The sequence below is a fragment of the Salvia miltiorrhiza genome, chromosome 1 (assembly GCF_028751815.1).
Source record: "Salvia miltiorrhiza cultivar Shanhuang (shh) chromosome 1, IMPLAD_Smil_shh, whole genome shotgun sequence".
Taxonomy (NCBI): Eukaryota; Viridiplantae; Streptophyta; class Magnoliopsida; order Lamiales; family Lamiaceae; genus Salvia; species Salvia miltiorrhiza.
The window spans coordinates 4,577,221-4,594,429 of record NC_080387.1 but is presented as its reverse complement, the minus strand read 5'-3'; the positions used below and the strand labels follow the sequence as shown (position 1 = coordinate 4,594,429).

The following is a 17,209-nucleotide window of genomic DNA, read 5'->3' as shown; positions in this document are numbered from 1 at the left end:
GTCTTCTGAGCCCAGTAAAGAGTAAGGGACACCTATTACAGTTATTGGGGCCCTAGGACTGTGTTTTGTCTATAAATACAGCTATCTGCTATCAGAATAATACACACAAAAAATTAGGATTTTAGAGAGAGTAATAGGGGGCGCCGATTTCAAGGTAGTCGAATTCTCTATGGGAGTTCTCATAGTTCGTTGTCCATCCAACGTTGGAAATTGAGCGGGATACAGTTCAGAAGGTCAGAACTTGAGTCATTCGATTCAGCTGCCAACAGCCTTTGCATCCAATTCACAAGTGATTCTAACTCCAATGTGCAGCACTTAAAATCATAGGAGCATGTTAGGAATTAATCATTCTATGGTGAATTATGATATCCGAGAAACGATCCACGTCGGGTTACATCCTTCACAGGTTGATTAAGTTCAGGCGCAATAATAAGGTTTGAGTGGTACTGCTTAAGGATTACAAAGAGATTAATTAATTTAAGCTGTCAGAGCTTTAATTAATTAATGGATGTCGGATATTTTAAATACAAAGATTTAATAAGTCTAAATACAAGCCCCGACTCATCATCGGTAATAAAGGGGTAAGTCAGTATTGATTCTCTAGTGGAATGAATTAATACTTATGAATTAATTATGATCTGGGCTGATCATAAGAATTAATTCATTAGAGGCCCATCTTTATTCCTTGTATCTGATCCGTGGACTGGCCCAAAGTCTCCTGAGCCCAGTAAAGAGTAAGGGACGCCTATTACAGTTATTGGAGCCCTAGGACTGTGTTTTGTCTTTAAATACAGATATCTGCTCTCAGAATAAGACACACAAAAATTAGGATTTTAGAGAGAGCAGTAGGGGCGCCGTTTTCTAGGTGGTCGAATTCTCTGTGGGAGTTCTTATAGTTCGTTGTCCATCCAACGTTGAGAATTGAGCGAGACTCAGTTCAGAAGGTCAGAACCTTAGTCATTTGATTCAGTCGTTAACAACCTCTGCATCCAATTCACAAGTAAGTAATTCTAACTCCAATGTGCAGCACTTAAATTCATAGGCGTATGTTAGGAATTAATCGTTGTATGGTGAATTAAGATATTCGAGAAACGATCCACGTGGGGCTACATCCTTCAAAAACAAGATCGATGTTTCCAAAACTTAAAAGGTATTTTACATGAAAATCTTTGATCTGATTTAAACCACGTTCACCAAATCTGCTCTTAGGTCCCACTCCAAAGACCTGCCCTTAGGACTAACCGCGAGGACCTACTCTATAGGTTCTATTTCAAGAGTGTTCCCGAAATCCATGACACGATACTTGCTCCAAGAGCATTTAGCTCCTAACCAAGAGTAAAGGTCATGCTTTAAAGGAACTCGCATCATCAGGGGTGTGTTGGAAAAAGATTTATAACCGAATAAAGGAAACCTCTCTACATGTCCTCACCAAGGAAGATATTTATGATTGTCCTCGTCTGGCTCCAACAGAAACAGTAGTACTTTCTACAATACCTGATAACGGATGTTCCACTACAAAAATATTAAATACCCTTTGACAATAAATAGAGACTTATAGTAAATGACGATAATTGAAAATAAATCTCTAACTACTGAATTACTCTAAGATAATGGTGCCTGCAACAACGACTAGAATTGCTTCTAGGAAATGAGAAGTCCGCCTTTTTATACTCTGAAATGTGGAAGACGCCCTTTACATCTATTGGTGAACTAGGATACGTGGCGTATTCTAATTGAGTATTAAATTTAATGACTGCACGGCGCGGTCGAGGATGGAGAGAGCTCGCTCGCTGGGAATTAGAGCGAATCGCTGGAATTACTCCTCTAGTGCGGAACTCGGCGCGAGCATCAGCAGCCGCTGGGAATTAACTCGGGCGCTGGGATAGGCAGTTGTGCGCTCGCTAGGTAGACGGGCGAGGCCCCAGCGCCCACTGGGGTATAGAGCGGTCGCTAGGTGCGTGTTCGGCGAAGGCAGCGAGCACTGGAAATGTGTTGGCGTGAGGGCGCTGGGCGTTGGGAGAACGAGCACCTGCTGGGTGTTGCTCGAGCGCGAGTAGAGGCATGCGACGGTTGGAATTTTGGCGCAGGCCGCTGGGTTGGAGGAGGCACACCCATCGGCCGCTGAGTGCTTAGCGCGAGCATGGCGCGGGCGCTCGGAGTAGAGCAAGCGCCTAGAAATGCCCCACAAGTGCGGCTTCGCCCAATGAGCTCAGCACGATTGCAACTCCATGCTAATTCTTTCATCTTTTCTCCAGAACTTCTCTTGAATCAAACACTTCCACATCAACATCAACTTCCTGCAAAATATAATCCACACATCACAAATACACAATCATTCAAGCAAATATAACTCAAAATTATAATCATCAATCCCTCAAAATAGTAACAATTAAGCATAAATCAAATACCTTCATCATATTCATGCATAAGGTACGTGAACTCCATGCAAACACTCTTGAAATATTCAAATTTCTCTGGTTTTCTCCTCAATATCATTCTCTCAAAATCCTTAATCACATCACTAACTTGACCGTCAGAGTCTCTGCTAGAAGAACTTCTCCGAACTTGTTTTGCAGATCCCTTCTAGAAGCTTGAAGATCTTAGGGAGCTGATTTGTGCACCTTTTATTGGTTCATTGCAACTTACATCCATCTTTGATTTCTATTTTTAAAGATAGATCATTTTACATTATTGTAAGATCTTGATCCGGATCTTACACTCACCAAAGGAGAATTGTATAATTATTTTCCTGCTATTTCTGCGAAGATTTTCGACGAAAGAGAAGAGCCGAATGATTCCTCTAATTGAAAGAATAGATATTGGACTTCCATAATTTTTTCAGTTCTTTATACTAATTAATTTTGGTAGATTATTGACTTTCCTCATGCCTTCACTCACATCATTAGTTAATATCTTTAAATCTTAACACCATTAAATTAAATCATAAAAGTATCACATCATATCGAAATTCATCTACTAAGAGCATTTCTAGTGCATGGCGCTAAGAGGTGGCTCTAATTGGTGGTCACTACCTTATCGCCATCCATCTTCAATGCATTGGCACTATGACGTTATAATCTACATTTTCATTTAATCTCATTTTTATTCTTCTATTTTTAAAAAATTTAATATTTTATTAAAATTAAAATTCTAATATTACACTAATTAAAATAAAATAAAATAATTAAAAATTAGGTAAAAAAATTTAAGGAATTAAAAAAATTTAAACTTTAAAATTAAAGAAAATAAAAAATCAATAAATAAAAGAAAAGATATTAAAAAATAACAAAATATATTAAAAAACAAAAGCTATTAAAAAAGCCTACCTAACCCGCTTCTCTTCTCTCTTTCTATTTTTCATTTTATTACTCCTCCAGTCTCATTACAAATGTCATACTTTTCATAATGGAATGTCCTATTACAAATGTCTTATTCCATTTTTGACAATATATTATCTCTATATACTTAATATTTAAATAATTTTCACCAACTCACTTTATCTACTTTCTACACATTTCTAACCTCCGTGTCCAAAAGTAATGAAATATTTGTAATTCCACGGAAGGAGTATTATTTTCTACGCATGTCTGGGACGCCAGCCTTCATCCTCCTTCGTGCCCGGCACCATCCATCATGCCGCGCTCGATCGGCCCCGGCACACCAACGCTCCTCATCGTCCTCATGCCAGCTCGAATTGGTGTTGTCTGGATGGCGCTGCAGATGCTCTAATATGGTTAACTAACATTAAATTAGGAAGTGGATACATCTACCAAAGATGCAATGTAGGTTTCCGATGGTCAACCTCGAAGATTTTCACTTATCAAATTGCTCTCTCTCTCTCTCCCTCTCTCTCTCCCCCACACACATCTGCCTAATCTAGTAGAATATTAAGGAAATTTCAGTTTCTACTAGATTAGGCAGCATATAAGATTCAATGACAGATTATGCATCATTTCATTTTCTACTAGATTAGGCAGATTATGCATCCTTAATAACCGTGCCCAAAAGAAGGAGGACATTTCCTTTGGGACGGAGGGAGTACATAAAAAAGAGAGCACTCATTGAAAAACCGAACCAATAAAACAAAAGACTTAATAACTGGATTCTCACTGAAGCAACCGAATGCACACTCTAAAAGAGATGTATGTACCCATGAAATGCCTAAGTCGACGAAAATATTTAAGTTTTTAATAGTATGAGGAAGAAAGAATCATTGTTACATCTGTCTGTTTCACAAAGGCAATAGTATGAGGAAGAAAGAATCATACTAATTGTTACATCTCTCTCTCTCTCTCTTCACAAATGATCTCTACAATTTTAACAAAATTGTGAAGAGTATAATAAAAGGTTGAACAGCTAAAGATGTGTAAAACTCAAAATCGTGCTACGGTACGAAAAATGGTTATAGCTAGGCTAGTATTTCCTTGATCTTTGTCTTCTGCTCATCCGTCAATGAGGTCGGGAAAACAACCTCAAATGCAACATATAAATCGCCCTTCTTGTTATTGAAATGTAATGGCATGCCTTCGCCTTTAAACTTCCTCACTTGCTTTGGTTTTGTGATTCCCTGTTCGAATATGAGACATTTAGATCATCTTCATTCTTTTTTTTCCCTTGGAAATCAAAATGCAACATATAGGTATGAAGAAACGGATAAGTGTGAAAATCGCGGCTAAGAATGTTCATTCACCTTGGAGCTGATGTCCACTAAATGCTCGTCAAGGTGTTTAACGGTCTTCTCAAAACCAACAAGAGCTTGAACCTAAGAGAGAGAGAGAGAGAGAGAGAGAGAGAGAGAGTTTTAATTCGGCATCAATCTTTAAGCTTTGACACGCATGAATCTTACAAATAAAGAGTTCAAGATTGTCCAAAAAGGAAACTTTACCAAAGTAATAGTGACTGTTGTATGCAGATCATTGCCTTCCCTTCTGAAGCGGTCATGAGGTGCAGTACGTACACGAAACTACACATATAAGAACCAATCGGTAAGATTAATGTTAAATAATTGAAAAATAAAATAAAATTAAGACCAAGAGAATCAATCCACCGCCAGATTGCCCCAATCAAAATAAAATCAATGATACGAATCAAACCTTAAGATCTCCTGCTTCACCATCAATTATTGGTTCGCCTTCTTCATAAAATACCACTTCCTGTAAACAAAGAACAGTGCAGACAATGAGATTTGTCTTACTTTAGTTGACATACCCAACAAAAAAAATATCAATGTTGCTGATCATTTTTACTAAAGAAACATTTCAAGGAAAATGACAAGATTGTGTCCTGTGCATATTGACTACCCAGCTTCAGGAGACTAGTGCATAGAGAGTAGGAATAATAATTCATGAAATGAGAGCAAGGAAGGTAGAAACCAGTCGGTATATGACATAAGGAAGTTTTCCATTTTGCAGAAGCCATGTTGGAACAACATTTAGAGCATAGGAGGTGGAGGGAAAGAAAGATAGCTTACTTGCCCATCCTGCATTCCTTTCTCGATATCCACGGTGATAAAATCACCCTCCCTTTCATACTTCACATTTGGACACTGTTCACATACCTGGAAAAGAAACAAAACAGAACCTTGGTTGAGTGACGCCTTGCGCTTCAAGACGTAGTTTCATTTGCTCATTGCAAAAGATATACCTGCTCAGTCATCTGCTGAAACATCCCAGGACCAATTTGCTTGTGGTAAACCTCATTTCTACAATTGCAGCGCCTCTTCCCTGGAGCTGGTTTTATTACATTTTTCACCCTCCAAACCTGATGGATTGCACATTCCAAATATTCAAATATGAGCAGCTATGCAAATGGCTCCATATTTCTTTAGTGTGCTTTAAGAAAGATTTTTTCATTTATTATAAGCACGTCAACATTTCATGCAGACGTATGGAATCATAACTAATCAAATATATCAAACATGTAAAAGGATATTCAGACTATGGACAATTCAAAAAAACCTACATCTGTTTTCTTTTTTATATATACTTATATGCTGTACAACCGTAAATACAAGCAAATTTTCATCTCCATAACTCAACTTATGATCAGAAAGGGGAAGATACAGCAGCAATTGAGCTTTACAATATTTTATTTTGCAGATTTATAGACATTATATTCACCATTTCTTCATAAATTGCAAAATATGTTTGTAAAGAGGTATATGTAATATATTGTTGTTTCCACATTCAGTACCTTCAAAGTACCCCCCATATACAGGTCTTCAAGTGTGGCATCCAAATCAACAATTACATCATCACCTTTGACAACCTTTTCTTCCTCTTCCATGGGACCTCCACCAAAGAAACTGAAAAATGTTTCTTTATCAGAAAATTATCCCATGGAATTATGGAACAAAATGTCAATTTCAATAACCAAACAAAGCAAAAGGTTCAACATACATGAATAATTTCTATCCGAACAGAACGCATCAACACTACAATCATATTAGCTTGGTCGACAATTATCGGGCGGTGTCATGTAACTCTTCATAGTAAACATAAAAGAATACAGAAGCACAGACATACCATAATCGTAACTTAGAAGACATAACACGGTATTGCAGAATAGACAATTAACCCAAAAACACAGCACATGTGTGATAGATGGAGTTCACTGATATCAATGCTTATGGAATAACCGAATAATATAGCCAAAAGTCACGTCTGAGACTTTCAATTCAAGATATCATTGATAGTGCAACAGCTACATAATTAACTTTCATACTAACATGACTGAGAAGCGGTAGACAATGAGAAAGCTTCATCTATCTGATGGTATTAGCACATATTTCAATTAATTAGTTTACATTTTAGTTTTTGCAAGTTCCTTGGCGCTTCTCTCGCCAAATTCACAGGCACAAAGACACACAAACAGGTGCAATTCAGTATAGAATGTCTAGGTTTCCTTAACTAAGCTTTCGACGTTTTCTTATATTTATAATAGTCAAGCTGGCAGCAAATCTATGCCATCTTAAACTTAATCTAAATAAGAGAAACGGATGGATACTAACTTTCAATTTTTCGGGCAAGCCTGTAATGTTGAGCTTGTTAACAAGAAAGCAATACGAAGCACAAAGTAACATAAGCTGCAAAAATTTCTTCATTTCCAAATTGAGAATAATAAAATCAATCAGCTACAACTGATGTAATAAACACACATAAACCAGCATAATGTTCAAAACGAAAAGTAATATTAACATAAATATGTAAGCACTTACGAGCTAAAAATATCTTGAATATTCATACCGCCACCTCCTCCTCTCCCACCACTAGCCGCATGCTGCTTGAGACCTTCCTCACCATATCTATCATATATACCTCTCTTTTCGCTATCCGATAAAACTTCATAAGCTACAGAATAGGACGATGCAACACAATCATAATCCTCCGAATAATTCATTAATGCTGAATGATGACAGCACTATTTTCCCAGCTTATTCGATTAGTACAATATTCAAATTATAAGGAAATCATGACCAAGAAAAAAAAATGGAATACCATTATTAATTTCCGCAAATCTCTTGTTCGCCTCCTCGTTCCCCTGATTTTTATCCGGATGATACTTCAATGCGAGCTTCCGATACGCACGCTTTATTTGCTCATCCGAGGCGCCTTTCGGAACTTGGAGAACATCGTAGTAACTCTTCCTGTTAGATGCTCAAAATCAGTAAAATAAATCAAAACCGGCACTTGCAAATTTCTATTCACAACAGAATCGGAAATCCTAACACTTACGCTGCAATGGCGATCAGGCAGTATGACGCGAAGCATAAAACCAGCAATAACTTTGATCTTCGATGCGCCATGGAAACAGGCACAGAAATCAAAATTACGAAAAGCTAGGGCTTCCAAAACGGATCTTCACGCTAGCAAAAAGAACAGCTTGCAGAAATTATCGAATTTCTGGAATCAGTACTCGACTACAAACGAATGTGCGTATACGTGAGAAATCGAACACCGCCGAGAGATTTCTATCTGTGCGAGTGATAGGAAGAAGCTGAACCGCGGAAGAGTGCGAGTTTTTCATATTTGCAGAGGAAAGGTGCCGAGAGGTCGAGTCGACGAAGGTTTCAGTATGCAACGTGGTCTTGGGGCAGCTGGCCAATCAGAGCATGCTTCCACTTGTTTGGACCAATAAGAGCTCGCCACGTGTAGACTGGGTTTCTCTTGACCTTGTTTTGTATGGCGTGGCGAACCGTCGAAGCAATTTTTCCACAGCCGGTTCGATCGAACCGGTTGTCAAATATTTAATTTTGTTTTATTTTGATTACTATTACTCCATTGGTCCACAAAAATTAGTGTGTTTATTAGTACTATTTTCGTCTGGCCACAAAAATTGTGTGTTTTCCCTTTTTAGAAATTTCATTTATACTTTAAACCTCATTCACACTCAAAATTTACAAAATACACACCATTTTACTTTTACAATTTGGATGGATCCAATACTACACTTTAACCCTAAAATCACATCTTTCAACTTCTTTATTAAAATTTGTGTCATTCACTTCACCACACACTCTTTGTCGACAGAGGGAGTACTATTATTACTACTAGGGTGTGTTTGGTAGGCTAGTTAATGATGGTTTGTTTATTTATCTGATGTGTGCTTTGTGTTTGGTAGCCTAGATTATTTAGTGTTAGGGCCCGAGGTTGAGCCTCGGCCCGTTGTAAATTCTCAATTTAAGCTTGGTAATTAAACTTTCCAAATTGGTGAGTTTAAAATAATCTATGTGCTACAACAGTGTTTAAAAAAAACCACATTTTCAACTTTACCCTTCTCCGAAATTCAAAAACAACATTACTCACGAATTTAAAAAAAAAAAAAAAAAAAACAGAAGCGGCCATCAACGCCATAACAGACCACGAGCTTGAACAAATCACACGAAGGCTTCCATGACTATAACCCAATTTCGAATTCAATAAATCAAAAGCCATCTTCCTTCATCTAGGACGCCATTATCACCTTCACGCTGTGAGCTTTAGATTTCTTCGAGGACGCCATTCTCTGATTCACGCGGTATTGTCTCTTCTGAGTTTAGGGTTTTGATTCACCGCGGGTTCGACAATATCATTACTGTTGAATTTGTATACTGAAAGCAAGGACTTTTTATGCTTGTATATACAATGTTTCCTAAGTTCACTGTTTATCTCCTATCTGAATTGTTCATGATTGCATATGTGTTGGGGGTGAATCCGACAATTACGGAAGCGACGTCAGTCACGTATGGATAGACGGGCACTAGCAACCTGAAACCACAAGCAATGTCAGAGCCCTCCGAAGAGCACCGGATGGGGGTGTCGATGGAAGGGCCTCCGACGCTCAAGTCAGAGAATTAATATAAACAAGAGACATAAGTAACGTAATGAAATAAACAAATGATAGAGATGAGATAGAGTAATGATAGTAATAAGGAGAGTTCTCCGGATGATCGGGGTATCCCGATAGTCGAAGTCAGAGCTCATGAGCGATGTGGAATAAGGGGCGACGGACGTCTGGGCTAGCGGGGCTAGTCAGGCGATCGGAACCCTAGAGAGTTGTAAGCGTGGAGGCGGAACGGAAAAGCGGGCGATAACAAGAGTGAGAGATCGTGTGTGAGTGCAGCGGTGGATACGAGTGATTGTGGCCTCCCCCCTCTCCTTGCTGAGTTGGTATATATATATATATATATTTGTCATGGACCTACGGAGGGGCGGCTAGGGTTTGGGTTCGCTGGAATGTCCGTTGCGACCCTAACAGTTTCGACTTCTTAGGAAACGATCTCCCGCGACTCTCGTTTGACTTAGTCGCCAAGTAAATGCCGCATTTAGGGTTTTTCTTGGCGGATTTACGTATCTCCCGCACATGAGCTTGGCTTTGAGCCTTGTGCTATGATCGTGGTATAGGCCGCTTTACCGAGTAAGCCCGTTGGGCCGTATAATTTTTATTAATTAGGCTTATGCAAATTTTATCCACTACAATATGTATGTCCCATTATCTTTATATAAGTAGATTATATGGTGTGTTGTAGATCATAGAAGACCATATAATTAGAATAACCTTATGAGATATAAGTAGTTTGTCGTTGGTTTAGGCTGCAGTATAGATAAAAGTAGTTTATCTTGGCTACTTGTTTATACTGGTGCGTGTAAATGTATTGATAGGATCACAGTGAGATGAATTCTTATATCTAAGCTAATTGAAGAATCAAGAAATCGGTGACTTAATAGGACCTAAATCCTAATAGGATTTCAGGTATATATATTAAATCGTATATGACTTTGATTTACTATGGGTGAGAGTTATATATAATAACTTAAGTACTTTGTATCTTGGGTGATAGCAATTTATATATGATATTTGGTCATCTGTATTAGGTAACCGTGTCCGGTATAGGATGATAACATCCCCTTAAGAAGCTCAAAAGTTCTATTGCGCTAAACCCCGCATGTTGATTAAGTTCAGGCGCAATAATAAAGATTGAGTGGTACTGCTTAAGGAATAATAAGAAATTAATTAATATAAGTTGTCAGAAGCTTTAATTAATTAATAGATGTTGGATATTTTAAATACGGGGATCCGATAAGTCTAAATACAAGCCCCGACTCATCATCGACAATAAATGGGTAAGTTAATATTAATTCTTTAGTGAAATGAATTAATATTTATGAATTAATTATGATCTGGGCTGATCATAAGAATTAATTCATTTAAGGCGCATCTTTATTCCTTGTATTTGATCCCTGGACTGACCCAAAATCTCTTGAGCCCAGTAGGGGAAAAATAAGTATGACTTATTAAAAGGCCCAAACTCTGTAATTATAATTACAAATATAGTTATTTGCTCTTAGAACAGAACACGCGTAAAAATTATAAACTAGGTTTTTTTAAAGATAAAAAGAGGCGCCGTTTTTTTGTCAGTATTTTTCTCTGGGAATCTTCGAGGTTCGTCATCCATCCGACGTCGGTGATTGAGTGGGATATGGTCAGAAGGTCAAGGCTAGAGTCTGTTCGCAAAGATCTTTGTATCCAATTCACAAGTAAGTAATTCTGACTCCAATGTGTAGGGGGTTGACACACACCCGTCGTGCGGTGCGGGCAAAATACTTGTGTATGCCCAGTACAGACAATACACGCTCCTACGTCCCACAACAAGAAATCAGTCTTAGTGGCAAGTGTAGGGTCGAATCCCGCAGGGAGTGAGGAACCACTTTGTGCTCCAACGACAAACTAAGGTGTCACAAGTCTCAATCTGTATACTCTGCACAAGAAATTAACAAGGTCAATAATAACAAAGGGGTGAGGTTATTCGGTTAGGTCATAACTGTTGTTAACATTCGTTTCGGTCATAGGCATACTGATAATTCGTCCATGATCCATATAAACCCAAGGCGTGGCCCAAAGACATTGGGGCGTTTCAAGGGGTTATACTTCACATTTAGGATGGTTGATCCCATTGTGGTCACTTGGTTCGAAGGTCACACATTCCCCGGTCACAAGGCAGTGCTTCACTTCTCCTTAGATGGTAGTCATACCCGTTACTCACCAAGTATGACACTCACCAACTTTCTCTCCCGAGGTCCCCAACTCCGCACTTTGAGTGACACATGCCTCCTGGACACAACCATTTCCGGCTTGTTAGCCGACCAGTCATAGACATGCTACGGCGCAGAAGTTACCTTCCTCGTTTGATAACCATGGCTTGATGCCTCGTCACAGTTGATGGATAGTCTCTAGAGAAGCCCAAGGCTGAGGAAGGACAGTGTATCCCATCAATCCTTTCCCCACCTTCCGGATCTACAACGCCTTTTGTTGACGCTGCTCAGCTACTCGGTCGTGGGTATACCAGTTGTCACACCCTGGTATGCCCTGGCCTTTGCTTGACACGGACAGCGTTTTACCGAACGGAGATCACCCGTTAGGCCCCTACTGCCCATGGTTTCGAACAGATCCTTCCGGAACCACGAGACTCAACCGAAAGAACAAATGCCTCACGAATGTTTACATGTTAACAACAATTATTTCCACCCCTAAAACCTCACCAACGGAATTACTCACACATAGCAGAATTCATAAATACGAAATGAATTAAACACATCATAGGACAAAAGGAAATACTTAAATAGATAAAGTAATACCTAAGGCTTGGAGCCTCCAATCTTGTTCGAATGCAAAACACAACGGTAATTAGAAATGGTACTGAAATGTAAATTGTTTGGGTGCCACACTTCGGCGAATTAAAGTAGTAAAACTAAAGTAAAACAAGAGCTCAAAAGGGCCAAGAGCTTGTGCACGCTGCACACCATCCATCTTTTATACTGTCGAATGGTCGAGGTCTAACCCTAGCTGCGCCAGCTTCATATCTTCATCGAGATCTTCTTTCCTTTTTTAGCTCAATCCTTAATTGATCCGATTGAAGATAGCTTCCAGCTGTATGCTGTAGTCAAACTTCCCATTCTTCCAGATTCTTCCAGCTCCTTCTTCGTTCTTCTACATCCTTCCTCCAAATCTTCGGGATTTACTTTTCTTTCTTGGCTTTTGCTATCTGCTTCTCATGGTAGTGGTCAGACGGATTGCTTTCTTCGGTTTGATTCATACCAGGTGGGTTGCTCCAGGTTCCCATGCCCCAACTTAGACTGGAGAGGTACTGCGGCCGAAGCTCCATGCTGGTAAACATGACATAGCAATCTGGGCTTGGTAATGCTCATTCCAACCACGTTCTTTCCGTTTCCGCTCCACTGGACCTTCCTTCCTCAACAACTTCATTTTCCCCCTGGACAGACCTGAACTGACACAAATAAAGAGAAAAATAGGGCCAAATGGCCCAAAAGTCGAAGACGCATCAGGGGTGTATTTAATTAGGATTCTACATGATTTTTTTGGATTTTAGAAATCTAGAGGTATTTGACGCGACTGTACTTCGAGTTTTATGCAAAGCTGTCGTATTGATCAACGTACAAATAAATTTATAATCTTACCCAAGACAGGCGTAGTGCCTAATGGTAAGCCATGGTCGATCCCTTAGGGAGTTGGTGCAGCTTGTCTCTTATCACGAACAAAAATAAGAAAATGGTGGGGTGGACTATCGTCCTGATCACGAGACACCTCTCGGGACTAAACTCAACTTGACTCGAAATAATGAAAATATACGGAAACACACTAAACATAAATATTAGTGATAAAAGGCAATCTGGTCAAGACGTTGAATCTGTGGATAATCTCTTGTACTCGCTCCTTGGTCAAGATAATCATTGCAATATTGTGTCTACCGGTTATAATTTACCAATGGCTTGTGTCCCCATTCTCACTTGTCATGTGCAATTCCATTGTCTAAGAAAATCTATGCTTAAGTGTGTTCAAAGTAAGGAACACCCTATACCATTAAACCATCTTGACCTAACCATGCAATAGGACACCTCAGAGCATCCAATTAAATCAAGAAGCATTTAGCCCTAGATAGACCCGGTATTGAACTTAGGCAGACCGTAGTCTACTTCAACCTCTCGTGCCCGCAAATACTCTCAAGACGCACAGTGACCGTACACACCCTATAATCTTGATTTATTGCTGATCTAAGTCTACTCAATAAATTAATGACCTATTAACTAATCAAGTTGATTTAGACACTTGGTTATAATGCTTAGCACTTCGGGAACACAACATGGAATTACTTAAGCACACAATTAGACCTCACGAGTTTATAAGTTTATATCCACATTATCTATGCCTTACCCACATTTATAAACTTAGCTAGACATTATCTGTTCAGGGATTCCGCAAGTGAGAAACGCATGATCGGCCAATATCTATGATTCTTGGATAATCGATCAGAAGACACGCAAGAAGATCTCTACAATCACATCAAGACCATGCTACCAACCATCCAGAATTTTTCACGACTTGTTGATCAAGTGATGTGCTCTGACAGAGAGCGCACTAAAGCAAGTCAAAAGGAAGAAAAGAGGTTCATGAAGACCAAGGCATAGCTCGCTCAACTTCACCACAAGATCATTTCCCTCATCACTGAATATAATCTCAATCATCCAATAGGGAGTGTTCTTCATGCCTTTGCCAAGCAAGAAATGCAACCAGTGCATAAGAAACTACAGTCTCTAGAGAAAAGATTCAACGAGCAAGTGCTGCTCGAAGAATTCCCAACTCACAACGGGCTCCCAAGGCTCATCTTTTTGTTGATGCCAAAAAGGAGAAAAGATCATATGAAGGAGATCATCCAAATCAAGAAGTTGAAAAGTTGATGTAGTCCATCCAAACCAAGACCAAGCTCAAAGCTAAAGACAAAGAAAAACATGTTGCAGCTGAAGAATACAAATCAACATCTCCAGTTCGACTGCAGAAAAGGTCAAGAAGCGATGATGGTGATAGTCCACATCAGTCAAGGAGACGACTGGAACTAGGCATGCCTGCCTCCTTGTTCACACCAAAGCCACATCAAGAGCTCCAAGCTTATCAGAATTCAGGGATTCTGATATCCCATGATTAAGGCCTAATTGTTCTTATTTTGAGGGTTTCCATGTGCTTATTTTGAGTTAATTATCCTAGAAATTGGTGCGTTTATGGGTTTGTTTTATGCTTTGCAGGAGATTCTGATTTTATAGATGGAAGAGTGTGATGTTGGAGACTTTGGGTGAAAATTGTGTATTCTTGCGCAAACCAGAGCAGAGCTCACATCGTCAGACCAGACCTCATATCTCCAAAGCTGAACTTCCCTAGTCAGAGCTAAAATCTCCAGAGCAGAACAAACTTGTCAGAGCAGAGCTAAATTTCCAGAGCTAAGACTCGACAGAGCTAAAGTTTCAGATCTGAACATTCCAGAGCGTACAATTTTCAGAGCGGACTATACGCGTCAGAGTCAACATATTACGCCAGAGCTGAACTCTAGAGATGACTTCCAGCTCTGCCGTTGTAGCACCCTTTCCTTATTGAGAAATAGTGTCTTAACACTAATGAGAGTACTGAGATGTCGAAATACGAGACTTTTTTTTATGAGCAGATAAGACAGATTGTCTTTAAATAGAGATATGAGTGGACAAACCAATGATAGAGTTAGAATGATGAGGTTCGAGAAATGAGTTGAGATAGAGATGCTGATTGAATTGAGCTGAGATTTTATTTTATTTCCGACTACCGGGAATAGAATTACCGGATATCGAGATATCAGAGATTTACTGTCCTATTAAGAAAATAGGAATAATGAGTTTGTCATTAAGAAAATACATGAGTCTTGAGAACACCGGTAAAATTTCAAGTTATTTGGACTTCTTTTACTATTTTTATAAAATACAAAACCTAAACTGCACATTACTACCGGGAATTTCAGAGAAAAGGGGAAAGAGTCATTCTTTTCAGTAGCTTCCTGTGTGATGTAGCTTTCAAAATTTTTATGATATTAACCTTATTGTGTTAGCTAGATATTCACCAAATGTGAGCCCAGTTTGACAAGATTTACTATTTATCAAAAATACAAGTTTTCGATTGCTCAAAACTGCCGAATATGGTAGACTGTAGTAAAACAGTCATATCTCCTAAAATACTTGGAGTTTTTGATCCTACTTTTTTTTAAATGAAACTAGACTCAAATAGGTTTCTTTTGGTATGGATTACGACTCCATTGGAGGTCTGTACCGAGTCTGGTGAGGTTTGTAAGTAGAGTCAGTGTAGTGTGAAGGTTGTTTTTGACTTATCTATGTGTGAATTTTATATGCTTATGTGTTCATGCTTGTTTATGTGCTTGAATGCTATGAGTATGATCCGAGTTGAGAGTTAAGTCGAGAGTAGGATGTGTGAATCCTTAGAAGTTGAGTATACCTAGGGATTGAGTCTTATTGGGTAAATAGACGTTGAGTGAGAAGTTATCGTTGAGACGAGATTGGATTTTTGTGATGAGTTCTAACTAAGGTTTGTTTTATCACATGAACCTTCGATGACGATGATGATGAATTATGAAGACCGAGCGAGACGAAGAAGTAAGTTGCCTGTTTTCTTTCCGAAACTAGCGAAGGACTTCAGGTGGGCAATATTTTGAGTATATGTATATCCTACGAGCTTTCTAAAGTGATTTAATGATTAGTTACAAGGAAACAATGAGAAAGGAAGACTAGTACTTAGATAAGAATAGTAAACCTAGTGAGGATTTGTCTGATCGACGTTTATTTTTTTACATGAACCGCCTATGCCAATAATGATATCTGAAGACACGAGTCGAGGGCATAAGTAGGATTTCTCCGAAGTACGAGGACCGAAGCTAGGATTTCCAAGTGGGCATTACTTTCTAATACCCCTATTACTGGTTTTCTAAATGATGATTATGATGATGTCTATAAGTTTTTAAGATGATTTGAGATTAATTGATGTTTGAACTAATTAACTTGCCGAGTTTTGATGACGACGAGCCTGTACGTTACCCTCTACGGATGAAACGATTTCGGGTCCTGCCAAAGGCAGGATTGTGTACACGGAGGTAATCGTGAGCTGTATACCGGGTTGGCCGGTCAGAAATGAATGTGAGCCGACTGTCAGGTCGGCCGGTTACGGTACTTGAGAAGGAGGCCTACTTCTCAGTACCATGATGATGATGAGTTGTAGAAGTGGTACTATATGCTAAGTATTTGTGACTGCAGTCTATCTTTCTTTACTTTATGATGCTTATAATTTATCAATTGCTTACACGGGTTCTTTTAAGAAAAACCCCCGTGTAAAGTATAAATGGCAAGTTAAATTTATAGCTCTAAGAGCGAGATTGCTTATTTTCGGCTTATGTCCACTGAGTATTTTATACTCAGCCCTGCATGTATTTCTAAATGTGCAGGATGAGCAAGGAGAGAGATTGGGGGACCGCTGGAGGGCTGTTGTTCCTAGACGACTTTTGAGTACCATATTTTGCTCCTATACGGCAGTGTGAATAGTTGAAGACTATGTCCTTTGAACTTAATTAGGATTGTCACTCTCAGCTATATGTCTTCATACATATAGTCTGATCACGTTTGTTGTGCTACCCTGGACAATATGAATCATTATAAATATTTAGCTAAACTCCCTTTGTTTTCGTTGACTAGAACCGTGATACATTTGAATGTATGAATCCAACAATGTTTCTATTAAGTTTGATGATATTTTATTTGCTTTAACTTGAATTATTAGTAGCTTCCGCTTGACGAGTCTTCTAGTTTCCCTTGGTTTACCCTATCATTTTATTAGTCGTATCGATACCCGATCT

At 39.0% G+C, this 17,209-nt stretch overlaps 1 protein-coding gene across 1 annotated transcript; it reads right to left on the bottom strand.

Annotated features, from left to right (window-relative positions):
• Positions 1-4,166: 4,166 nt before the first annotated feature.
• On the bottom strand, positions 4,167-8,117 carry LOC131015603 (dnaJ protein ERDJ3B-like). Its single transcript, XM_057944046.1, has 10 exons — positions 7,734-8,117; positions 7,497-7,645; positions 7,217-7,349; positions 6,193-6,304; positions 5,644-5,760; positions 5,471-5,557; positions 5,094-5,153; positions 4,886-4,963; positions 4,691-4,762; positions 4,167-4,567 (listed from the first exon to the last, which is right to left on the bottom strand). Exons 1-10 carry the CDS (start codon positions 7,802-7,804, stop codon positions 4,409-4,411), a joined length of 1,038 nt encoding a protein of 345 aa, XP_057800029.1. The 5' UTR covers positions 7,805-8,117; the 3' UTR covers positions 4,167-4,408.
• Between the last annotated feature and the right edge of the window lie 9,092 nt (positions 8,118-17,209).

Excerpts from the sequence above, each read along its gene's own strand:
- LOC131015603 (XM_057944046.1), bottom strand. The coding sequence starts at position 7,804 with ATGGCGCATCGAAGATCAAAGTTATTGCTGGTTTTATGCTTCGCGTCA. Across the intron at positions 5,558-5,643 it reads TTCAGCAGATGACTGAGCAG|GTATGTGAACAGTGTCCAAA; the intron begins GTATATCTTTTG and ends TTTCTTTTCCAG. Across the intron at positions 5,154-5,470 it reads AAGGAATGCAGGATGGGCAA|GAAGTGGTATTTTATGAAGA; the intron begins GTAAGCTATCTT and ends CTTTGTTTACAG.